We start from the raw sequence: 27,733 nt of genomic DNA on the forward strand, positions 1-27,733 counted from the left end.
GTAATCTGTCACTTTTATTTTCTTTTTTACTTAATTCTGTATTAACAGAAGATCCACCTAAAGATTCACTTCTGTTTCCACGTCTTGAATGCATAGTTACACAGCTAAAGAAATATGTCCCAACTACTATCACTCTATTGATGTTTATCCGTCGCTAAACCGGTTTTATTGAAATGACCGCTCACTAAATGATCACGTGACCACGTGATATTGAAAATCCTTTGTCCGACTCTATTGTCTACACATTGTCGTTAAAAACAGCCTTCAAGTTTCAAATTTTAGAAAAAATCCATTACACAAGTGTTGTAAGTGTTGTAACTAAAGTTATCAAGAACGTACATTAGTTTTAAACTTATTTAGATTTCAGCTGTTTTAATAAATCCAGAATTTTTCGAGAGGTAATGAATGTTAAAATGATACTCAGTCTGGTATTTATATGATCAGTAACTGCTGAGATCTTTCTTGGAAGTCCATATCTATTTCATTGTACGTTGGTTGATTTTCGGTCCAGAATGACAATTTGAACATGTCATGGACAGTCGCGTTCTCAGCTCATTGTAGAATCTTATGAACTCGACCTAAAACGGACGTAAACATCGACAAATCTACTGCAACTATTCGTGGTCATAACGAATAACATTTACAAGCTACAGTCGGTGTTCTAGACATTCAACATTCAGAGGTACAAAAACTAAACATTTGAAGTACAGAATTAAAATATTTCTTACACGGGTTATATATTAAAGTAGTCTATTCAAGAGTTTTAGCCCTTCAGAATCAGCTAATAATAATACAAATGTATCAGTAACCGTTCCCTAATTAGGTGTCTATATACCACGAAAGTTTGTAAAAGGTCGACTTACGTTTCAGATGTGATTTCAAAGAAGACACCTGTGATGGCAAGAATTCCTTGGTATAACATGAAAATTCTTCAAAAAATGTTATAAATGTTGTTTGCCAGCCTTTGGGCATTGATAAATTGGCAAATGTTTCATCACTCAGTCATAATACCCGTCGTAAAAGTTTCCTTCTCGCTAATTGCTTGTCATAATAATGGCCGAGATATTCTAAAATGACGGTTATAATGGAAACCATGGACGCCACTAAAAAGTTAATTGTTCAAAGACGTCAATATTGTTTAATGAAACTTATTTACTGGGAAAGAAACATTCGAGTAAAAGAAAAGGTATGGGCTCGTTTGCCGGAATGCTAATTATCACAATTAATAATGGGTAGATGTTTAAAATCATTATGCAGTTCAACGCGATACGAATGCTTGGCCAGCAAACTGGTACATAATAATGTTCATGTGTAGCAGAGAATGAGATTTTTTTTTCAATTACAGGCTTCGTAAATATCGATATTGTCATGTACTAGTATATATCACTCTGAGATAGTTTAAAGCACAATTCTAATATGACTAACAATGTTTAAATCATCACAGCGATATTATGTTGACGTCACGTCGACGTGATATTTAACGCCATATACGTATCTAGAAATAGCTCTTTAAAAATTTTGATAAAAAAATATTTTACTTAAAGTATTTTTAAAAATGAAACTTCACATACCATAAATGTCTTAATTAATTTTCACAAACACTCAGTTGATTATTAACTGTGCAGAATAAGTTGCAATGATTTGCGCCCTAATTGAACTACTCCCAAAGACGTATTACCATCTCCGGTTCTGGCGTGTATGAACAAAGGAGCGTGATGAGCTACCATTTGGTTTCATACATACGCCAATAACCACTTCTTAGCAAGTGTGTCTAACTGATTCCAAATCAGAGAACACGAATATCACAATAATTGCGATTTGTATAAATAATGGCCACCAAAGCGAAAAATAGAAAATGCTTCAAGCACCATTTTCAAATGTTCCTTAGGTAAATGTCTGCTTAAAGTGTTGAGGGGGGGGGGGGGGGGGGGGGTTAGGGGCGGGTTGAGATGTAATATAATTCTCTCTTGCATCTGTGGGCCTTTTTCCAAAGTAAAACTTGAGAGATGGCCCTTATGTAGGTCAACTCATAATAGCTTTTTAAAAGAAAAATCAGTAGGTTAATGATGCATTAACAAATCTATTAGAAAGGCATTTGGAGCTTCTGCCAGTTCAGAACTAGCGTGAATATTTTGGACATTTAATCATAAAGAGTTCTATTTAGGAAAGTCTAGTTTCATTCATTTTGCAGGTATGCATAAGCATGTTTCGTATGAATGCCAGAAATATATTATCAACTTTGTTTAAATGTATTAACATTCTATCATTTCGAAGTTGATCCTTTTCTAAAGTCTTTTTTTAAAACTCAATATCACTGCCTACTTTTCAGGACATGTTATCATGTTTTGTGTAAACCATTCTTGTTTCCAGTTCCGACAGCCCCAACTGTTCCAGAATTTTCAGGAAATGAGAGCATACAGGAGTGTAAAGAGTGCATACTAGCAGAACTGAATGTACCGGTAAACGTGCAATGTTTTGTGAAGGGAGGATCAGAGCCAGTAGAACTATACATGTTTAGGGATGGGAACATTATCTCAAATGTGAATAAATCCATTACTAGCAAAGATGGCGTTAATGTCTACTACGCAAGGCACACATTTTTACCTAGTACAATGGACTTTGATGTCGTGTTTACCTGCACTGTAAAGAATCCAGCGCTTAGGATCGAATTAGTCAAGTCTGTAGCATTATACATAAGAGGTATGCAATAATCTATAGAATAAAACAGAGATGAAATGCTCAAAACACATACAATGAAATGTTGCTAAATCTCGTGATAACCGCACGAGATCTCGTTATTGAGTATATCAGGTTTACAAGCATCATGTTCACAAAACACCTTTTTTTGGTCTCCGGTGTCTTTGAGTTTGAAATCTTGATAAATTAATTTTACTAAAACTTCAAGATTAAATTCCAAATGAGACTGATCATCAATTTTGAATAGTCACTCGAAACTAGTTATAAAGTTAAAATTTAGTTTTATACAGATTCTATTCAGATACAAATGGCAAATAAAGTTTCATTATCAAACTCAGCTGAGACTTAAAATGTTTTGTTAACACGGGCATTGTGCAAATCATTCCCATTGATATACATTTATTTTCAACTTTAATAGAGCAGATATGTTGTTAGCTAATACATCAGTTTAAACCGTTTTAATATTTGATGTGTTGATGTTGATGGTATATAAAATGAGTAGTGTCTAAAAGTGGTTGTTCTGTTGGTGTTTATGTCACACCGAAACAATTTTGGGACATTTGGCTAATTTCCAACTTTAGATTGTGGGGTAAGGCCCCAGGTAACCTTACGGGCATTATTCAAAGTACGCACTGGTACCTGGAATTATCTACCGACATTCTGTTACACAGTTAGATGTGTTACCCCAGTGTTTATATGAAGAATACGTGTAAATATGATGTACGGAACAAATAATTTTTGTCTACATCCATGTTTCAATGGTTTGCTGCTCATACTGAAGAATTGGGTAAAAATCGATTCTATTATCTTTCCTTGTTTATCGAGATCAACGCTATACATAGTTGTCTCTCTTAGATCATCTAGCTGAATATCGATCACTATCAGATATTTTAGCGAGTGTTGCAAACTGTTATGGTTCGGCTATTTCCGCTTATCATATCACGGGAGGTGCCGACCATAAATAACTAGGATACTATAAAAACATGGGAAGGGGGAATTTATTTTACATCAATTTTAAGTACCGGTAAAACAACAACAACAAATATAGTCATCTTTATATTTACAAGGTTACATACAATGTAACAATTTGGTTTAATTCTGTTTTTCATTGATGTAAAATACAAAACGGAAAAAATAGAAGCCATTATGTTATTTTATTCTTTTATTTTGCATGGTATATCAAAATATGATCAATCATATTCAATTATAATAAATAGATGTGAAATACGTTTTTTTTGTTACATTCAATGGAATTTTAATTGAAATGAAAATTTAACTAATTAATCAATTATTTGTATTTAATCATATTTAATGTGCCAAAACTAATTTTGCGATGTAATGAACATTTGAAAAACATATTGTCATACACTAATAAAATAAAAACCAGAAAAACAAACTAACAAATATACTTTATAATGTAAAAGGTATCTATTTATGACACCAGGGCCTGTTTAATAGTAAGTGTGACCTATTTGCCCCCCGAGCCAGTCATTACGTAATAAAGTATGTGCGAATTATAACTTCCAAACGTTTCATTTCTTAAAAATTAGCGCGGGCTATATCTGCTTGAGATTATCTCTGCTTACATTCAATTCTATTCGATTTCGATTTATTGCATAAAGCTTATAAATGCAATACTTACAGCAAGTGAAAGCTTTATATAATATGGAGCACTAAGAATGCATAATAATTTTCAAAAGAACTAATATATCAATAAACGACAATTTTTTACAATGTTGTCGGAAAACTTATAATATTTTCACTCTAAGGCGAACCTTTAACGTGTTCTATGTTTCTATACATAAGTATCGAACAATTAACCTGTATTCAGGAAAAAAATACTGTAAATCAAAGAGCTATAAACATAAATGTATTTTGTACTTCTTTGCATTATCCTATACATCTTTCATCAGTTGTTGTTGATTAGAAAATGAAAATATATATATATATATATTTATAGTGTATTTAAGTGTCGTTCATTAAACATGTTACAATTTTCAAAATGCTCTTAAAGTATAAACGCAATCACCGAGAAGATTATTATCTGCGTAATAAAAAGACCTGATCAGCCCTAAAATAAAAAAGGTGTTGATACGCAATAAACTTGGTAATAAACAACTATCAAAAAGTGCTTTAATATGGCTGATTCAGAGACTCCGAAATCTATTTACTCAAAATGTTGCATTATATAAATTCCTTGTAACATATATGTGGTTAAAACTTAAACTTAGGGGTATAAATATAATTATGCGAATCTTTAAAATACGAGACAGTGCCTATATCCTTTTTAGAAAGAAATATATATAGTTGCAAAGTGCATATTATCTTATGAATTTTTAGCAAGCAGTAAAATATAGACCATTTATATACTCTAGCTTCTTTTCTAATTGTGTAAATTTCACTCATGAAATTGTTGTGACTTTCTTTTCTTCTCTCTCTCTCTCTACCTTTTTTTCTTTTTTCTTTTATATTGATGCATGCAGTAAGAATTACCAATACAACAATACAATACAATATTTCCTTATTTTGTCAAGGATACATGTCGGTAACTACAGACTATATAATAGATATAACAGATTGAACACTTATCAATAATACTTTTGTAATCATCAGCTCTCTGTATCATAGACACCTTAACTTCGGTCGAGTTCGTGAGTTTCCGCGTGCGTTCGGAAATACCACGGACACGAGCAATAAAGAATTTTACAAAAAATCACCAACTTTTAAACATCAAGGGAAGCAAGAAGACATTAAAATAATTTCAAAATAAAAACATATATAAAAAATTTATTGTCTGTAGAATATTTCAATAGGATAATAAATATTCTCAAGTTATGAATAAAGTGGCTACAGGGGAAAGAATAAGATACGTATCACAGGTCTTTGCTTATTTTATTCAGTAACTATATGCCGTAAACTGAGACTGATAGTGGTGTTTTTTAATCGCCAAAGGAAGCATTAATTCTTCTTTTTAGATATATAATTTTTATATCTTTATAAAGAGAAAAGAATGACGAACACTTCAATAGGATACTAAATATTGTGTGTTCATTCTAATAAAAACAATATTTGTTCAAATTTTTTTTCCTTCTTTGTTTCTATTGGAAAATATCAACCAGATAAAAATCGATATCGCCCAGCCAGGTGATTTCAAAGGTGATAATTTTACCGATAAGGCGGCAAATTTTACCGAATTGTTGATCATGTTCTACTACCACAAACTATAAATGTTTTCCATTATATATGATGACGAACACATTTGAAAGTATAAATTCTTTGATAAAATTCTATAGGTATTACATTTTAGACACTATTGTCTTTTTGTATTTCTCAATTACGAAAATATGTAAGTCAAAAAAGATCCTCTTCCAGATTTTTTGTTAAAGTAGTTTCATTTGTTATATAATATAATTATTATAGTGGTTTTAAATAAAAGAAAAATTACCGCGATTCGGTGTATTCTGTGCAGTGTTGAGTAATCTTTAGAATATGTAACTAAGCTCTCTTAATTGTACTTTTGTGCAGAATAGGAATTTAGAGGTAATTTAGAAAATACTCGTTAAACAACATCTTCAGTTATTCTGAATTTTGACGTACGATATTTAAAATACTGTGCTATCCGTTCAGGAAAGTTTGATGTTTGTCCTTTATAATAAGTTTGCCGTAAAACACGAATGCGTTACATCATTTCAGCTGATCCAGAAACTGTGAAAATAAAGGTTAAACAAACGACAGAAAATGAACCAAGTGAAATACAGTGTATAACAAAGAAAGGAAGACCTCCAAGAAAGTCATCGATATTCATCGATAGTATTGAAGAAGGCAAAACTGAGAAGGCAAGTCAAATTGAGGCAGACCATACATACATTTGATAACCGAAAGAAAGTAATGTGTTGCAGCGATATCCTTAATTTTATCTGCAGCATCAGGTCAAATGTAGATGTCTTATGTAAGTTTCAATTACTTCTTATCAACATTATCTGCAAGAGTTTGTCGATGTCTATAGTCATAACAAAACATCAGAGAACCGACAGAATGTAATGTGCTGCAGCATTAACATCTTGAACTGTATTGCGGCAGCACTTCGAATGTAGATACCTGATATAAGTTTCAATGATATTTTCACCATCAATGTGTTATGCACGATTGCAAGGAATTGACAATGCCATCTGTTGTCATTATTAAAACATCAGATAACCAGATAAAAGGTAGTATGTTGCAGCACCGTTTTTCCAGCAGCACTTAAAATATGTATTATCCAAGTGCAGACAAATTTCTTTCATCAGCAATTATGTGCACTTTTACGTCATAAGCACTAAGTGTCACTTTTAATACTGTTATTTATAACATAATATATAATATAAAACATTCTTTTTCAACCTACATACATTATCTGGTTGGGGGTTATGCCAATTACTCCCAATGCGAGTATAAACATAAATTTTACTATGCATATCAATAAAGTACATATAATTATTATATAAATGTTCATAAAACATAAAATATCTAATTATTTGAAGTTCTTATGTATATTAAAAACGGTAGTGTTTGGTCGGATGTAATTGTACAACAAAAACTGAGACTACCTTAACATCGTTTTTACAGGCTTCATTTTCTCAATGATCATTTTGTATTTGTTCATACTGCATTGTTTGAATGTTTCTTATCATGATGTTAGTCCCACCGAAAAAAGTACGTGTCAAAGAAATAATGAAGAGTAACAAAAACAATGGTGTAACAGAGCTGAAGTTGAGATGTTCTGTAGACGTGTCAAATCCAGGTAGTTCTATTGAATGGGCAGGAGTAAAAAATGTTCCAAAAACTCTGACAATGAAAGAATATACCAACCACAGTGATACTCATGGATGGACATATGACACGGTATTCAATTCTTTTATGAAAATATTAAAAAAAAAAAAAAAACACACACAACAGATTTATAGATTTATAGTTGTTCTCAAATCTGTACATACAGTTAACTCTTTATTTTACATAAGTGTTTTAAAGTACTCGTTAACAGTTTGAATACGTTCATTTACACATAGTGTGTCTGAAATATAGAAATTATTTAAGAAATGAACGTCGGTGATATGAATATTGATGAGATCAATGTAAAAATTCTATTGCATTGATCACTTCGAAAACATTCAGAGGCTTGATGCCTTTCAACATCTTGTGTTTTTCTACTTAACAGAATTATTTTGTAAATGTTCACATCTCTATGACTCTATACTTTTAACAAGAGTAACAAATTACAGACTTTAACACATTCTGGGTGTTCTTCATTTTTACCAATAGACGGGAGAATACGCCGTTTAAGATAAAATCACAGTTTCAATTTCTTTCAGATCTGGGTTTTCAATCTCACCAAATACGATAACGGTCGTAGTATGAGATGTGAAGTTAAAAATCCACAATTCCCAAATTTAGAGTTAGTGCAGCTATACAGGCCAAATATTACATGTATGTACTTTTTACAGCACTCAACTCTCAACTTGACAATTTCTGTTCCAAATAGATTTTTTTTTCATTTGAAGGTAAAAAGACCTTAGCTGCTTTTATCAGTTATTCTAATACCCATGATCATTAATGTTGTATTTTACCTAAAAAGCTCATTTTAAAAGCCATTAATTTTAAATATCGGTAAATATGTTATGTTTTTGTATTTCTCGCGTGCCGATTCTTTCCAGAAAATATAAGAATTTACTTAAAGACAAACCGTTTCCCCTGTAACTAAACAGTTACTGCTTTTACTTTGAAGCATATTTAAAACAGTAAATTGCGATATGGAAAAGAAGATTCAACATGCTGATGTATTGTACTTATTCCAGATGCTCCAATTATCACAGTATCAGGACAGGATAATGGAGTTGCCTACCTTGGTGATGACGTGTTTCTTACTTGCCACGTGGACAGTAATCCTCCATCAACGCTCTCGTGGTACAACCAAACTCACTTAATCAAAGGTAGCCAGACACCTTCGGCTTTGTTTCTTTAAATATCGCAGGTCAATTCAATTTTACTTACTAATACAGTTCGCCTAAAGGCATCAGTAAGACCTACTTTTTAAATGGTTACCATTAAAACATGCAAAATGCCCACAAAGATAGCTAAGCAGGCTTTTTCAAAGTGCGATACGTATGGAAATGAGGTCTATGTACACATTTTTATACATCTGATTTAATACTTGTTAAAACACACACCGTGTCAGACGTTTTAAAACATTCCCATACAGACAATGAATTCACATCTGGACACAAGAATAACGATTTCAAAAAAAACCTGTACTGGTACTTGGGATATTATTCTATTACCTGTCATAAAAAGACTCGATCAGGCTGAGTCTGCTTGGTAAATTAACTTCCTTCAGTGACGTTATTATTTCTGGTCACTTTGGATCGTAAAGTTCGTTAAATTTTACACGCTTGCGTAGGATCTAAAAGGCATATGAGACTCGGTCTGCTATTAGTTTGCTTGATTGCGTTTTATGCTTATAAATGATCTCCATACAGATATAAGATAAAGAAGGCGTAATGAGCGGGATTTTCAAAAACAAGTTGCATTCTTGAATACTAGGCTGGTCATTTTAACTTTTGGGGTTGAACTAATTCCAACATAAAATTTTTGGTGTGGAATAAGTAATATGTAAAGAAATGAAACATAGAAAGAAGTTCTCAAAAATATATAAGCAAATTTTTGAGATATTGCGTCTGGAATGCTGAAGTAATGTCTACAATTAATACTTATTGTGGCCGTTACTGTATTGTTCTTCTACTGGTAAAGTACAGCATAAATGTGTTCTTTGAGTATCAGTAAAAATATATTTTAAGATCTCTAACGCACTTACTGGTAGCCTACCTTTAGTATTTTACCATCTTTGTCATAAAGCGTTGGGGTGTCAAAATTCAGAACATAGGTGTCAAAATTCAGAACAGAATTCCTAACCAAATTTAAACATACATATTTCTAGCATTGGAGTTAAAAGGTTTAAACATCAAATATGTGTATTTCAAAGTCAGAAACAAGAAATAAACATTCATAGGGGATTCTTGAAACAAAAACGATTCACAATATTACTGCAGATGAGTTTGGTACTTAATAATATCAATATTTGCTCGAAATTCATAAACAGTTACGACAATTATTTATGCTTCCTGAACTGCTTTATTATGCAATACATGCATGTGAATAAAGAAATGACACTAATATTTTTCTTAATTGATTTTTTGTGGATAAGATAAATTTGCAATTCTTGTGAAATTAAAATCTGAAGACAGCTGCATTTAGATATAACCTAATTTTCAGAGTTTGGCTTGGATTTCTTTTGAGGACTTTTTTTCCTGTATTGTATACTTAACTAAAGATTATAAATCAGCAATAAAACTTCATGTTAGAATTAGTTTGAGGTTCAGACATTTTGTCTAGCAATATATCCGGCTTAATCATGTTTAAACAATAGCAAAAGTTGATCTTCATCCGTTGTACAATTATTAAAAAGGTCAAATGCACATTTTTTTACGTAAATGGCGTCGAAAAATCAATCACGTTTTAGCTTAGCCCTAAATAGTCGTGACGTTGCCGTTTTTACGGCGATTAATTTAGTTTCGGTGCGTCCATCTAATTCAAAAAGCTTTTTGTTTCATTTTATATAACAGGCCCGTTGAAGCTTATTACACCTCCTTGACCTTAATGAACTATCACAATAACAGTCTAACATGTCATGTGGCGGCCGTAGGATGTCAGGTTGTTTCTGTGTACATGCGGTCATTGGTGTCCATTCAATATCCAATGTATACATTAGATCCGCTTACACAAATACGACAACTTACACAGGCCTAAGGTAGTTCTGAACATTCGGATCAAAGAAATTCTACAATGTAGAATTTGATTAAACGCTGATTTTTTAAAACCTCAGAATATACTTAGAACATTCAGAGAAAAAAGATAGGGTCATGTGCTTGATTTTTTGCGAGACTGTTTTGAAACATTAGGACCTCATGCAAATTTTTCTAATGGGAGTCTATGGGAAAAACACAGTTTTCATAAGATTTTCGCGAATATAATTTTTTCTACAATGTAGTTTTTAATGAAACTTCACACAGTCGTAAATAAACATATAATATGGTGAAATAAAATGTATAGGTCCTTGTGCTTGTTTATGAGATATTTGACCATGATTAAAGTGATCCACACATCACATTTCAAGCTGGTTTTAAGCCATTATTTTAAATTTTTAATGTTTTAACATGAAATTCTAACTTCAGAAAAATAGTAACGTTGCCATTGTAATAAATTTACTCACGGGTTGCCATTAATTCATAAAAGGATTTTCATTTCCGTATGCTGAATCCAGACTTTATTCTATGTTATCAGGATAAATGACATCACATCATTAGTTCCTGATTATCAAACGTGCAGAACTACCTTAAGCGGAACTAATTAAATATTGAATGAACACAAATGGTCGAGAATATACGGAAACAACCTGAGTCAAAGTGTGGGGCAACTCAGTTCATTTCATTTCGTGAACAGAGGCGGTCAAACCAAGTTTGCTATTCGTTTGCTTAGTGGCGCTCAATGCTTTTCAAAGGGCCTGCCTAAAGACATTATTTACTAATGAAACTAACATCCGTCACAACTGTTTACATATGTCAAGTTATGAATTGATGTACTGTCTTTAATAATTAAAGATATGTAATGTCATCGTTCGTTAAAATATTTATTTTTAGATTTTTACTTCAAATGTAGAAAATCCTCATTAAATGTAAAATATTTTTACTAAATATATAAATTAATTGTATGTGTAGACGTACATTTATAATCAAATGTCATGCAGTAACAGCCTATTGTTAAACAACTTCCAGTTTTCTAGAGGCTGTACGCATTTATGCTGTATTTATATGTATACAGTGTGTACTATTTAAAACTTATGCATAGTGCAGTTAATACACATAAACTTGTTAATTATATATTTACATAAACTTTATGTAGTAATTTTTCATGTGTTCAAATACAAAATTTGGGTTTAATATATACCTTAAAACAAAATGGTACAAGTAAAACTTTTTTAAAAATGTTTGCGGAGTATAAGGAGAAGCCTGAAGAAGAACTACAGTGCCTGAACATTCTTCAGGAGGTATATATGCTAAACTATTTTTATCAACAAGGAATTAGTTGCCGACTAAGAATATATCATAAAAATTTGAACTAACATGTATAAATGTTTATACCTTATTTTTTGAAGAATTGTATGGAGCAAAGAACTTTGATCTACAGCTCGTGAATATATCGTTTGACCATTCTCAGACATACACCTGCGTAGCTCACAATAGCATTGGTAGCATTAAATCGAAAAACGTCACTCTGGTCGTAAAAGGTAAAGAACAAAGAAGTCATAAAGTCTCGACTCACTAAACTGTTTGACATTCTTTTTTGTTTGTCGTTTGCATTATTGTTATATTGAAAACCTGATTTGAAGTGATATCAAAGTGATTGTAATATGAAATCGTTCTTAAACGATAACCTAACTGTGTGTTAGAACAAAAATGTGATTCTTGTTTGTAGGAAAAGCAAACAATATTCAAATTATTTATTGAAAATACCTTAATGGAATAGTTTCAATATGTATCTAGATATGCAGTATTTTTCCTCATTCTTTAGACTCACTGATAACTATTTCATTGGCATGAGTTTAATAACAATCAGTAAAGAAATTGCAAAGGAAATATTGCCGGTAATTATGACTTTTGTTTATAAACAAAATCTATGCACTCAATCAGAAAATCACATTTTATTAAATAGTTTTGAAACATTTTTTTTTTAAAATAAAGTTTTAGTTTTCTGTCCTCATTCACAAAGGACAAGCCGATACTTGCAAAATATACTGACAGGTATGAATGAAATATATATGCAGGTATAAGTTTGTACCTGCAGGTATAAATGGTACCTGCAGGTGCAAATCAGAAATGTACCTATAGGTTTAAAATTGTATCTACAGGTAATATTTTATACCTGAAGGTACTAAATAGAAACGTACGTTGGAGTATGATTTATATCTGCATGTATTTTTGTACACTTTTTACCTGCATGTGGTTTTAAACGTTTATACCTACAGATATTAAATTGTACATGCAGGTATTTTTATAAGTGCAGGTAGAGTTTTATACATGCAGGTACACTTTTATACCTGCACGTACATTTCTGATTTGTACCTGGAGGTATATTTTTGTACCTATAGGTGTAAAAATATAATTGCACGTAGAAATTTGTGACTGTAGGTACACTGTTATGTCTTTCGTTCTATCTATTTATTTTGTCCCAAATGTACACCTGTTTGTAAGCATTTTAGTCATCCAATTTATCTCATGCATTGTAGTTTAACAGAACTACATTTGCCTCTTTGGTGGCATACCATTTTGTCAAAAGTAAATGGAATCAACTAGTAATAATAACATTGTACCTGAAAATACAATTTTATACCTGTAGATACAATTTGATAACAATTTTATAACTGCAGGTACAAATAAAAATTGTACTCCATACTTGCATGTACCAACTGATATCTCTACTTATAATTTTTATACATTGCCATGTAGAAAGTTTTTTATACAGATTAAACCTGCACGTATATCTCGGATTTGTACCTACAGGTACAGTTTTATACCTTCAGATACAAACATACTTATGTAGGTACAATTACATTTCGGATTTGTACCTGTAGCTATATTGATGTACCTGCAGGTGTATTTATGTACTTGCAGGTATAAAATCCTATATATTAGCTTTGTACTTAAATGCAAGGCCGTAAACTATGATGGCCATTACGTTTGCCACACACAGAGTTTGCAGCCAGTCTGTTTACCAGTTACAAAAATGTATTCATTTGGTCAGTCACTTTCGGAACTTTGAGTTCGTCAAAAGTACAGTTAATTGTCCGACAGATTATCAGATATTAGATTCACCTTTCATTTTACTAAATATTTATTCGTTTAATCAAATCGGACGGTTTACCAGCCATGCGTCCATGCCTCGCAAAGGAGGAAACACTCATCCTTGTACAATTAATGGTCGAATGCGAGGTGTTTTTTTACAATCAAACTTTAAGATAGTCGTATCAAATTACATAAGCCACATATTGTTTTCAGTCATTTTGCATCTCCAAATGTAGTTTAGTGTTACAGAAGAAGCCTGGAAACAAAGTCCAATCAAGGAGGAAAGTATTAAAACTTCATCGATTGGTCAACGCTACCTTTGCACTGTTTGCAGTCCAATGGATAGTTTGCTTTCTACCAGTCAATATATTTGGGTTTTCTCTGCGAAATATAAGCTCTAGAAATAGCACAGCGGGTTTCCTAAGTATAGAAGGCTGCTTGGTGCCTATAATAATTGTGCGTCGTTTTAGTACTCTTCACCACCTTATTCCCAACTAATGTTCAATGTTCGCTGTCATAAAGTTTAGTGCTTTCTAATAGTGTTTGCTGACTTGTGTTCAACAAAATGAATATCAATACAGACGACAGTAACAAAATAAAAGAAATTAAGAGATTATAAATGAATGGAAGGCTTTCAATATAAAAAACACATCTAGATCTACATATGATTATTTCCTCATACTTATTAAATATGTTGATTTTTAGATTAAAAAGGAAAGGTTTGGTTATTTGAAATAAATTAGTATATTTTATGTTATCAACAAAAATATGACAGCCACATTATAATCAAAGGCATTATAACCCTTTAAGCTGTAGAGTATTCAAAGAGTTATGATAATTTTCGGATTGTAAGCCTTTTCATTTGTATATTTCAGTATAAGATTTCTAGAAAAAAAGTTTGAATTATTTCAATCATCTTCTAGATTCAGAAAGCCAGACAAACTGCGGAAGTCTAACAGTTGAGGCAAATAATTTGGCAGAGGAACACACGGCTATATTACAGTTTAGTATACACCCAGGCAGACCGATAAAATGGGCAAAGAAAATCAACTCGACATTTCAGCAGTTGTTCAAAGGCAACAAATATGAATTTACAAAGAATGATGAGAAAACAATACACAACCTGTTGATTTTTTTAAGTAAATACAGTGACAGTGGGGAATATAGAGTGAATTGTGATACTGCAGTGTCAAATTCGGTACATCTTTATATTGGTAAATACCTTTTTTTGTTAATTAATTGCAAATTTTAAAGGCGTCCCTATGTTGTTGCTTGCTTCTGATAGTGTTCTTACTGAATTTTTCTATTTGCGTTTGCAATCAAATAATCTTATATGTTTGGATAGGTGCGATTTTTATTAACATACTTTTCTATCTGCAATATTATTAAGCAATTGTAACTGTCTAAGTGTTTCAACAAAGAAACATACCCATGCACTGTCGTTGATCACTTGGTCAACTTTAAATATACTTGTTTTGTTCTATCCGAATGACTTGCCTTTTCTTAATGCTATAATGTTCTCTCTCTGACGAGTGTTTATGTGCTGTCTTTTGTTTTCTAATGTTATATCTGCAAGTTGATTGACGTGTTATTAGATTAACAATTGTTAAATTGTTCTATGTCCAATTAAATTCATAATATATAGAATGTGAATTTAGATGATATGAAAAATATTCATAAAATATATACAGTAATCAAAACACGATATTATACAAAAATTGCTGAATGATATTTTTTTCTAGAGAAAATCGCCTGGTAAGGATCTTATGCAGTCTTACATAAAATGATTTAGTTAGTGTATACATGAATCATTTATCATGTATGTTTAAATCTCTGTCATGTTAGTATATTCTCTATCGTCGCTCACAATACTATCCTAAATTATTCTACAAGAAATTTTATTTCAAAAGGTATATTACTAATAATCTATCATTCTTAATAATTTTGTACTTCAAACAATATGCTTACTAGAAGCAAATAAAATAGAATCTGCAAGCGAAACTAAAAGTAAATTTCGTGTATATAACAAAATGATTTTCTCTTCACTTTCTTCAAATGTTTCAGAGAAAACGTTTCCCAGTGCAGCGACAGGGTCCAGTAGTTTATCCTTTGTAGTACCAGTTGTTGTTGGCTGTACAGTTGTTGTGGTTACAGCCGTAATAGCCGTTATAGTGTTTGTCACTTGTCTAAAGAGGCGACAAAATGCACAAGTGGAAATGAAAGAAACAGATCAAAGGTAAATAGTAGACAGAAACACGTATGTAAAACAATATTCTTGTGTATTAATTACGTTTTGCATTACTCGGAAAATGGTTAAAATCACATTTATTGAACATATTTTATAAAATAAGTTTTTGCGGACGAGGCAATTATTCAGTTTATCAGCTTATTAAAGTATTTTGACAGTAATCTTATTTAGATATTTTGATTGCAAATGATATCTCCTGTTTATCGTCATTAGGACATTTTCATATAAAATGACTAAAAAGCGAAGATAAATGGCAAAACGAATTAAATGTATATATATGTATGTAAATGTTAGTATACAAAACACTCAGAACTGTGAACTTAGTTTAATTTTTTTAAAAATAAATAAAAATATCACTCTAATGAACCCGGATTTTTTTCAAAACTTAAATCAATTATAGATTTCAAGAGACTTTCGATTCATAAGTGAGGACCTTGTATTCACTCTATAAGGAATAGTCAAGATTTTATTTTCATGAATACATGTTTAAGTTTCATAAAGTTCAGAGGGTAGAATAGGACATTTATCTACGTTTTAAATTACAGACAGAAACAAAATATTTCCTTCACTGCCGATGTTATATCTTATTTTAAATCAATATAAAAATACTATCACGAAAGTGTTACACATATCTCAGTCATAATTCATAACCATTGCAATCGCGTACAACACGCATTTCAAACATGACGTTTATTTATTTATTTTAAAGTTATTTACCCTCTCCAAATTATATCAAAATGTAGTCTTCATGTAATATTTCGTTTTCAGGAGTACAGGTCCTGGAAGAAACGGTAAGAAAAAAGTATTGAGTAATTTGTATTTTGCCTATTATGTATGCATGCTTTCAGAATGACAAAATCCTAAAAAGATGATTCGTTTGTATTGCATTCTCCAATTTAAGGTGAATTATAAAATGAGAGACGCGCGGTGCAGTAATCACTAATATATTTTACATGTATTTGCTTTTAAAAGAATCAACTTTTCAAGTCTAGAAAAAATTTTGGTTTTCAAACTTCTGGTTAAAATGTGTTTCAGTCTCATTTAAGCAACTTTTGTATGATTTTTTTTCATTTTTTATATAAAATTTATTAAAATGTATTTAACAAACAAAAGCAATTTTTTATTATTTGATAGATAATTGGATATTTCAACAATCAGAACCGAAAGGCAAGTTTTTATACCGTGTGTCGCTTCTGAATTCAATTATTTTCAATCTAACTTTGTCGCATCTAAGATGGACAAAGGGAGGTAATAATAATTTTGCAAAAATGTATTTCTTATGGAGTTCGACTAAATATATAATTATTATTGTAAATCTTTACCAAAAATTACAGAACAGTGTATATCAATATCATTAATTAGACTAAATATGCATATCAAATAGATACTTATATTAGGAAAATAAAATTTTAAGAATACGTGCAATGAAAATGTAACAAGTTGTAAGCACTCATAGCCCATAAATAAGTGTAAGTAATCAGATTTTAAAGTTTTGAACATATCCATTTCTTGACAATAACCCGATTAATTTTCGTTTTAAATATCTTGGCTTTGTTAATTATTACAATCAAGCACAATGTTTACGTTTGTGTCAGAGACTCTAGTTGAAGAGATTGTGAACGTCCAAATGGATTTTTTCTTTTAAAGATTAGCACCATTGTGCTACAGTCTTATATGTGATGTCATTCAGTATGTTATATTTAGTTGATATAAGTGTAATTATCAGTTAGTAACAGACTGTTTTAATTTGGACTGATACACGTTATGACGTCACTGCACTATAGGGGTTAATAAGATAAAAGTATATACTATGGCAATAATTAATAACTTTTATGCACGGAGGACAACTTATCTGGTTGTTTTTACATGAGTGGTTAACAACTATGACCTTGCTCAAAATCATGTCTTAGTGTTTTAGAAATTGCCAAAGAATAATCTTCGGTTTAATTTATAAAAAAAAATTAATATCAAAAGGAACAGAAGGCATTGTGTACCATTCTCAAACATTAACAAGATTTAGCTGACCAAAAGGTTACTTCTAGTGCATATGCGATGATTTGTCTTTTTAAAACCTGATAATAGCATCATATTACAAATTGTTAATATGAAAATGATGAAAGTCTGTTGGTTTACGTTATGCTCAATATTAATATCTGCGAACTTTTGTGCAGAAGTAGCTCTCCCCCGTATGTTTTCGTTACATGATTAACACGAGCGAGCACAAGCATATTACATACACATTAATAACACATATTCATTTACGAAACGCGAGAAACGGATCTAGACAGGTTAAAAAGTGAAAAGAAGCAGTTGCAAATCTGACCTACAACATTTGCACAGATATATCTGTAGCTATAAAACATCACGTTTCATAACATGAGTCTATTTTAGATCATTTATTTCATAACATGATTATTTGGCAGAAGTCTATTTTTAGATCATGCATATTCATTATATTCATCTCTATTCTACAGTATCAAAATTTAATATTCAATGCACGGGTTAGTACTCTATACGAATTATTGTTCCTTGTCAGCCTGCTGTTAGTAACATTCATTTCACAATAGATTTACGTACGAACACAAATTGGCATAGAGGCTATTTGAAATGAAATGCATGAGTCCAAGATGGCGGCGCCCAACTGGTATACGGATGCCTTTGACAGTATCCTTGTATCCATTACCTGCTCAGTCAAGTGTTAAATGTTGACCTTAAGTGTTCCTTCTCAAGAGAGGGAACAACAAGAGTAAATCAAATACAGTGCAAAACGTCCGAGTCAGTATCTATCTCCGTCATTTTTGAATGCGAAAGCAGGCATCCTTATTGATGATATTACACGTGAAGTTCCCAATTCGACGCTTGTTAAGTTACTACAAATTATATCATTCTCATTCTAGTCAAGTAGCATATAATATATTTGTCGACATGCTACGACTTTGCTTATAACATTCTATTCATGTTAGAGAAAAACATTTCCATACATATGCATTATAGATACATATGTAAGTAGGGGACACGAATAGGTTAATTCATATTACATAACAAAACAGTTCTTTTATGATCGTGGAATGACGAACAAAACTTCTTTTCTACTTCGTGTAACTTCTAATCATAAACGGTGCTAATTAACTAGTACAGTACATTATCTAGTTATATATAACAAGGATGATTTTAAACCAGTCTTTCTAATTTTGCAGAACAAAATTTGTTTTTTCTCTGTCGGGATTCTGGTCAATTGTATAAATTGACTGTGGTTGCATATTAGACAGTCGAGTGTCCTTATAATTCAGAATCCACCTATATGCTTTTGGCAGGTGGGCAAAGTCTTTTCCTAATTCTTGCTTAATACAGTTTCACGTAAGCATTGTGAATATAAATTGCAGTATATAAACTCACAAATATCAAAATATGGAATATTTTCACAAAAAAAAAAAAAAATAAATAAATAAAAAAAAAAAAAAATATATATATATATATATATATATATATATATATATAAATATATAAGATTTACTTGTTGGAAAGCATTAAAGTGTTCAGATAAAGCAACCGATTTAAGATAAAACATGTTTCCTTGGAAATGAAAAGGAATTTAATATATGTCTGATATTGAACCAGATTATGTTTTAAAGTGTTCCTTCTGTGCTAGAAAATGTTTATCTGGGCAATGTGTACCTTGCTATTTTATGCTTAATATGTGATATCAGTCTTAAAATGATTTATTAACTTAACGCATTAGTCATTTAGTAGGTTCATCTTGATTAAACACATTTGTTAGTTATCCATTTATCTAAAGATTTGTTCTAATTCATTTAGCGGCTCTCTATGTAAATACGGATCAACAACAGTACGAGAGTGTACTATCAACAACAGATAGGGAAGAAACCCATACCTATTCAAAATTAGGCGCTGATGACGAGAAAACAAACGTAAGATAAACATATAAATAGAACACTTTAGTCATTTTGTTTTTCATTATTTCTTCCTAGAGTAAATAGTTTGCTTTACTTTTCCTTTGGTCAACCTTTATTATAGAAAAAAAATAAAATTCTGAGTAACGACAGAGACACAATTTATATTAAAATTAGGGTGATTGTACTTCGTGTTTCGTTAGAATACATATATTATACTGCCTTTTGCTTTATATACAGTAATATTTATGATATTGTTTAGGTCGTCTTTCGGTCTCCCTAAAACTTATAATGTCCTCTATAACTTTAAACGTGATTGTGTACTTCGGTTTAGGATTGTTCATTAGGAGCAGACTTGATGTTCTGTAGTGTATTTTTGACAAAGAAACATTATCATTGTATCACATTTTGTATATTTAAGCTTCAGTCCCAAGGAGAGGTCAGCCTTGTGCTTGCCGAACTTGATCTAAAGCAAAATTCAGACAATACTGTCAGAAAACCTTTATCGCTACCGGATGAACAAAATAATGGTAATAGTGATTTCCTAGTTTTGGATGAGACCAGGATTTCTTAAAATGACATTGAAGAAATATCTTTTTCAAAGATTCACTGTAAAGAAAATCATATGTTTGATATTCATGTGCATTTTGTAAGTCAATAAATGACTTAAAACATTGCGTCATATATTCGTAAAATGTTACACATTTATCATATATCGTCTTAGCTTGTTCTTGATGGGGGAATCATTTCAAAATGAAAGCCAGTTGTGTAGATGCAGTGTACAAAAGTTTAATTCTGGGTAAATGTACAGAATTCTTTCTTGTTTATATCCTACGATCGCCAGTCGCCCAAACATAAAAGTAGGAGTGCAGGAAAGTTACATTGAAAAATAGTAAAATGAAAAATGAATAATTGAGTCGGAATTTACGACGAATCGACGCAAAAATGTCATACATAGCGACGTAGAATAGTAGGATGTCGATGGTAGGATGTTGGTTGGTATGACTGCGACAGTAGGACAGTACATTAGCGATAGTAAGATTTTAGGATAGCGATAGTGGGATGATATGATGAATTATTGCCATCCTGCTATCCTGATTTCACCATCAATTTTGTTGTAATTGCGCTAAATAACAATTTCAATTGTTATACTTTCAGTAGCAGATGTGTTTTAATGATACACGAAATGCTTTAGTAATATATTTCAAGAATAACTTTGCATATATGAAATTACTATTTATATCTATGGACGGATCCGTCCGATTCCGTTGCATTTATGTTTCCTTTGGCGAAAACACGTTTATTTGTAAATGCCAAAGTAGTGTATAAGAAAACATATCTATATAACTTGATGTCTTATTGTCTTCTTTGATACTTATTGGAAAATCCAGATCTGTTCCATGAAGACTAAGGTCAAGTCTTAGTCACCATCCAAGATAATCGGTCAACGTTCGGTAAGATTCCCAAAATATTGTTTTAAGGCTGTCCAAATGTGCACAGGTTAAAGAACAGCATCATTGAAGATATCCTTACTTACTTGTGCTAGAATTGAGGCAGCGTAGCCGGAAATATGGTTCTACCATGACGGCAAATAAACCTAAAAAGGCATATGAATATAAGCAATTTTGTTAAACGTCTCCCGGATGAAGGGATAGTAGCAAAGAACGGCAATATGATGATAGGATGGTTAAACGCCGTACGTAGGACACCGATAGTAGAAGTGCAGTATAGCAATGGAAGGATATCAGGATGGTAGAATAATGTATTGAATTCATTGTCCTTCATAGAGTACTTAAGTAAAACAAATAGTACAAATATAAAACTTTTAAACATTACCCGGTATGATGATTGCTAAAACAAAATAATATTTCCAGATGCTTCAACACTTTTTTCTAACAAATACACAGTTTATGCTCATACACATGCATGTCTTGTTGCTTAAAATTACACTGGCTCAAAATCATTTTATGCAATAGTAAGTATCATTAAAACCTTTTATACGAACCTGGAAAAATGAAAATTTCTGATTGGAAAGTACCATTATTCTGACTAAATTCAATAAAGGGGCATGCTCGGCTTACTTTATAATATCATGATTATAAACTGATTATATGATTAAGTTAAAAGGTAATAGTTTGATTATATTACGATAAACAATCGAGGATTCCTTCGATTAGAAGCAAAAAGCAACCCTGGCATTTATTTGCAAACGACCTTCTTCTTCCATGTGCAGAACTGAAATGACCCAAAAGGAGATTAAATCGCAACAAGTATATTAATATACCGACAAGACATTAGCTAAAATGGGTCCTTACAACAGGATCGGAGCTCCTTCAGTAACCGGTTTTGAATGGTAATCATTAAAACACATTAAATTTGGTAGAAACTATCAATGTCTGGTCAAGTTTCTTCATTTTATGTGTACTCCAATCTAATTGATTTAAGAGGAGAAATTAGAAAATACAATTCTATCCCTTCCGGATGGTTCCCTTACATCAAACTAAACTTATTATTAACATCTCAGTATTCGTGTTATACAGATTCCTTTCAAGTTAAGTTAAATCATCTTACAGCTTGAATAGATTCGCATAATATGAGGGTGATTTAGTTGACTGACAATATAAAATGCAATTCAATGTTAATATATTATCTGGGTTTTCCAATAGGGAAGTCATTTCTCTTTTGCTTTGAAATTCAGAAATATAGAAGTTGAATACAAATTTTGTTAAGACATAAAAATAGTTTAGATAAATTATCAAAGTTTAGCTTGGCATTTTTTATTTAATGATACCATGCATACCCCTATGCACCGGACCTTTTTAAGGAAATAAGTAAAAAAATGATGGTTTTGTTTCTCGAACGGGAAACAAGTAACTATATTAATTATCAAGTTTCCCATTCGGGAAGTAGGGAATACGATCAATTGATTTCCCGACCCTACTTACCTGGGCATGTGCTATCTTAGCTTTTTATCTGCTCTTAAAAGGTTAGTTTAATTAATATGTTGATGTACTGTTTTAAGTCGATGCAGCTATTTCAATCTTTGTTCATTTAGATCTGTCAATCGTCTTTGTAACGCGTGTTTAGCCTCAACTGACACATGTTGCTGTTTTTATGTTTAATCTTTCAGAGTCTCACTACGTTAACGCAAAACAACCAGTTTATGAAGAGCTAGAACAAAAACTGGATAAGGAAGAAACCCATTATTCAAAACTAGGTACTTATGTTTAGAAAATAGTTTTTAATTCGTTGATATGTTATCAGTCTTTTTTGTACTACTTTGGGAAACGAATCTCTTGATATTTAGATATAGCAAATACACGGGATTTAATTTATATATCTGTTTTGCACAGCAGTGACTTCGGATATTAGGTAGACATTTATTTACTCTGTTGTTTTTGGCCGAAAAAATCTTCATATAGTTAAAACTACTATCAACCTTTCAGCTACAGATTAAGATGAAAGTTATTCCAGAGCATGCTGGATAATTGAGGATCGAGGAGAAGTGAACCAGTGGTACGGAACAGTTAAACAATTACAGACGTGAATGCATCTAATGAAAGTGGTACCAAACACAACATGCCTTAGATGTTGTTGCTGTTGTTGTTGATATTCTTGGTTAATTAATTAATATCCTTATTTTTATATATCTTATTATTGCTCTTGTCTAGTGTTCAGTTGTGTTTCAGTTCTTTGTTTATATTAATATAGTGTTTGTTTATATTTAGTGAGTGAAGGACATTCTCTAACATTGTCAGAACTTGTTCGAACCTTTTGCCTTTTGTTAATTATTTGTAGATGTATGTTATTTTGTTATTGAGGATATCTTAAAATATATATAGACGTACCTTTTGGCGTTTCTATAATACAATGCATGATCATGAAGTATGCAAATGAAACTCTTCACAGAATGTCAGCTAAACATAACCATGTGACTAGTCATCATTTTCTTTGCAGCTCATAAACACAATGCGGGAAACTTGAATCAGAATGAGATAAGAACGCCTTTTCATCATGTTCTCGAGTCATCACTTCGTGTTCTCATGTCATTACCTCGTATTCCCATGTCATCGCCTCGTGTTCTTTTGTCATATTCTCATGCCCTCGTATCATGTCCGCGTTTCATGACTTCGTGTTCCCGTGCCATTGCCTCGTGTTCTCATGTCATCGCTTTATGTGCCGTTATATCGTCTTCTCGTGTCATCGCTTTGTGCTTTTGTTATTGCATCACGGTATCGTATTATCGGATCTTGTCCTTGTGTCATCGCAATATGTTCTCTTGTCATCTCATCGTGCTCTCATGTGATCGTTATATGTTTGCAAGCATTCGCATTTTGCTCTCATGTCATCGTATCGTAATCCCGTATTTCAACCTTACCAATCCAAAGACCTAGAGCGCGAGCTAACGTAACTACGAAATACCGTTAGGGCCATCGCCTTTGGATGTGTTGATCTGAAACGCGATACGCGATAGTACGATAATGAAAACGTGAAATCACGAAACTATGATAACGAAAACGCGACAACACGATGATGATAACGCGATACTACGATAACGAAAACGCGATAATACCATAGTACGATGATGATAATACGATAAACTATCGCGTTTTCACCATCGTACTGTCGCGTTGTCACCATCATCTTTTCATATTATCGCGTTTTCGTTATCGTAGTATCGTGATTTGGCAATTTCAGTATCGTACTATTGCGTTATCACCATCGTACTGTCGCGTTTTCGTCATCGTACTGTAGTGGTTATCACCACCTTATTGTCGCGTTAACATCATCGTACAACCGCGTTATCAACATCGCACTGTCGTGTTATCAACATCGTACTGTCGCGTTATCACCATCGTACTATTGCGTTATCATCATCGTTCTATCGCCTTCCGGTGCCCATGCGCATAGAAAAATTCCCCTTCAGTGTTCTGGTTTCTATTTTTCTTGTTATTTAAGTACTGTTAAAATTAAAAATGATTTCTATTGCTTGTTCATGGGTTGTATAACGATTTTAGCTTAAACCAAATATGTAATTTGGCAAAAACTATGCAGGTCAACCGCTTTGAGTTTTTTATATAGAACAAGATTATGATTACAAAAGAGAATGTCATATTATACCATGATAAGGGCGGGTTTTTGTGTCTGACATGAATATTTTCACGAATATGATGGCTTTTATTTCTACACTGAAGATAGAAGCAAGTGCATATCTTGTTAAGCTCAAGCTATCGATGTTGAATTCCATAAGACGCATAACCACACTGAAATTGGAGCATCGCAAATATTCGAAGAATATTCTGTGCAGTTTGCACGGCACATATTTTCATTTTAATGCATCAAAGTCTGTCAATTTTCTGCAAAAGTAGTTTTCATTTCAATTTAGATTTTTACATGTCAAAATAAAAAGTTAACGCCCTTTACTCAGGAATTTTATTTTTGATTTTACAGGAATGAGAAATGCAGTCAAATTATAACATCCCACACGCTTAGCCTTCTTAAATTACTTTTCTGTAAATGCCTCTAAAGTTGACGAAAGCTGAAAAGGCATACAGAATGAATGGTTAATTATATTGCTTTTTGCTAACTAGCAGCTGTAGCTTTAGGAGGATAATCGATAAAAATCATGTTTTTCACACACGTGGACGGTTCGAATCTGCATATCGCCCTATCGCAAGAGCAGGAGCGGTAGTTTTAAAAGCGTAGTTTCTAACCTTCTGGTTTTTAGCATGTACATGCGCACCGGAAGGCGATGATGCGATAATGATAATGCTTACAGTACGATGATGATAACGCGACAGTACGATGGTGATAACGCGACAGTATGATGGTAATAACGCGATAGTACGATAATGAAATTGCAAAATCACGATACTACGATAACGAAAACGCGATAATACGATAAGACGATGGTGAAAACGCGACAGTACGATGATGAAAACGCGATATTATATCGCATTATCATCATCGTACTATCGTATTATCGCGATTTCGTTATTGTGATATCGCGTTATCATCATCGTGTTGTCGCGTTTTCGTTATCGTAGTTTCGTGATTTCGCGTTTTCATCATCGTATTATCGAGTATCGCGTTTCAGATCAACACATTCAAAGGCGATGGCCCTAACGGAATTCCGTACGGAACACCTTAGTATTGCCACAGTTATAAATTTTCGAAACCAAAGTCATAATTATCATGTAAAGTCATAATTGCACTTGCCAGTCATTCCAAATCTGGAGCAGATAATTTAATGAGCATTTACATTTCTTTTCATTTTTACGATTTCTGTAGGAAACAATATAATTATTTTTCAATAACTTTAATTAAGCTTCAGTATAAAAGCAATGGAATAGTAGAGTAAACGTGTTCAGAAATATATTTTTTTTTGCAAAATATGAGTAAATCATAAGAGATGTTGAATTCTTCAAAAAATACAATTCGATTATGTGCCTCTTTAAATGTTTTTACAAACATTCTCTGTACGTTTTTTTTTTTATATTTTTTTGTAACCTTTCTGAACAGCTGATCATCTGATATGTTTATTTAAAATGTAGAAAATAGCAATGTAATTGTGTGATGGAGTATTTTTATTGTCTTAATGTATACTGCAATAAATACCATATGAATTTATTTATATCTCTCATACTTCTATTTACAGATTACAAGATTTACATGAATAATGCATCATAATGCATGTAATTATACTAAGTCATGAACAGTGAGTCTTCGAGCATAAAATAACGCCACACCTGTTGTTTATTTTTTTTTAAACCCTATAGCAATATGTCGAATATAATATTTTTACCAAGGATATACGAATTACATTTAATTTACATGAGCATTTTGAAAGTAGTTTTAGAGTATTGTTAAAATTATACACCCCCTTTCCATTTAAGCATTGCTGTAGAAAGTTTCATGTGACTGTATCATTATTGTTTTTCAGTCTTAATACGTTAGCAGTTATATTATTTCTATTAAAGGCAGTGCATATGGAACATGGTTTTTGTTTTTGATTTTTTGGTTGGGTTTAACGTCACACTGACACAATTACAGATAAAAAACGATCTCCAGCTTTAAATGGAGGAGGAAGACTCGAGATACCCCTCTGTACATTATTTCAGCACGGGCGGGCATCTTGGTACGACCACCGACTCTCCGTAAGCCGATGGCTTACTCACCTGAGGAATTCAACGCCCCGAGCGAGGCATGCAACGGCATACAGTTCTTGTTTTAAAGACAAACCAGGAAAGCTAGGTATCAGCAAAATCAGGATCATTTAAGCCTTTTTGACAGTGTCACACCTAAAAAGAAATATTTTACATCACAAATGAACGCGAACTGACAGAAATCAAAACCCATATTACACTCGGTCAAAATCCGTATTACACTCGGTCGAAATCCGATTATTTGGCAAATGCCTGATCCACTTTCAGAAGTATTCTAAAGCGTAAGATAAATAATTCTTCGTTTCAAGAAGTTTATAGTAAAGTGGCTACCTGTGAAATAAAATAAAAAGTAAATAGGTGAAGATTTATGATAAAAGGGTCGTTACAGCAGAAATTTGTAACCTGGAATGCATTCGGACCTCCCTCGTAGAATTTACCTTGTCGCCCGGCAAAATCTTAGATACGATAGAACATCCAAGATCAAGTTACCTTTGTTGAGTAGATAGTCCTGTTGTTTTCAATGTGATACGTTAGGTGATAAAGTCAAATGTTTATAAACAAAATACTGAAGTAATCATAATGAAATTTTGATCAATTCCATAACATGTGAATTTAAAAGATGTACTTATCCATTAATCATTTAATGTTTATAAACAAAATATTGAAGTAATCATAATGAAATGTTAATCAATTCTATTACATGTGAATTTAAAAGATGTACTTATCCATTAATCATTTAATGTTTATAAACAAAATATTGGAAAAATCATAACGAAATGT

At 32.0% G+C, this 27,733-nt stretch overlaps 2 protein-coding genes across 4 annotated transcripts; both read left to right on the top strand.

Annotated features, from left to right (window-relative positions):
• Positions 1–1,228: 1,228 nt before the first annotated feature.
• LOC128546397 (uncharacterized) lies at positions 1,229–6,569 on the top strand. The gene is made up of 3 exons (XM_053516880.1): positions 1,229–1,232; positions 2,371–2,700; positions 6,391–6,569. Exons 1-3 carry the CDS (start codon positions 1,229–1,231, stop codon positions 6,567–6,569), a joined length of 513 nt encoding a protein of 170 aa, XP_053372855.1.
• A 1,481-nt stretch (positions 6,570–8,050) lies between these two features.
• Positions 8,051–26,546, top strand: LOC123561857 (carcinoembryonic antigen-related cell adhesion molecule 1-like). 3 transcript variants are annotated; one of them, XR_008372704.1, is made up of 11 exons: positions 8,051–8,160; positions 8,529–8,663; positions 11,942–12,073; positions 14,552–14,842; positions 15,693–15,864; positions 16,645–16,667; positions 19,693–19,805; positions 20,209–20,317; positions 20,652–20,822; positions 22,918–23,004; positions 23,234–26,546. XR_008372704.1 is itself a non-coding variant. In XM_053552804.1 (10 exons), exons 1-10 carry the CDS (start codon positions 8,088–8,090, stop codon positions 23,242–23,244), a joined length of 1,146 nt encoding a protein of 381 aa, XP_053408779.1. In that variant the 5' UTR covers positions 8,051–8,087; the 3' UTR covers positions 23,245–26,546. The 3 variants fall into 3 exon arrangements, 2 of the variants coding, with proteins under 2 accessions (XP_053408779.1, XP_053408780.1); XM_053552804.1 differs by lacking the exon at positions 20,652–20,822; XM_053552805.1 differs by lacking the exon at positions 20,652–20,822 and having other exon boundaries at positions 15,714–15,864.
• Positions 26,547–27,733: the final 1,187 nt, after the last annotated feature.

The sequence above is a fragment of the Mercenaria mercenaria genome, chromosome 10, assembly GCF_021730395.1.
Source record: "Mercenaria mercenaria strain notata chromosome 10, MADL_Memer_1, whole genome shotgun sequence".
NCBI lineage: Eukaryota > Metazoa > Mollusca > Bivalvia > Venerida > Veneridae > Mercenaria > Mercenaria mercenaria.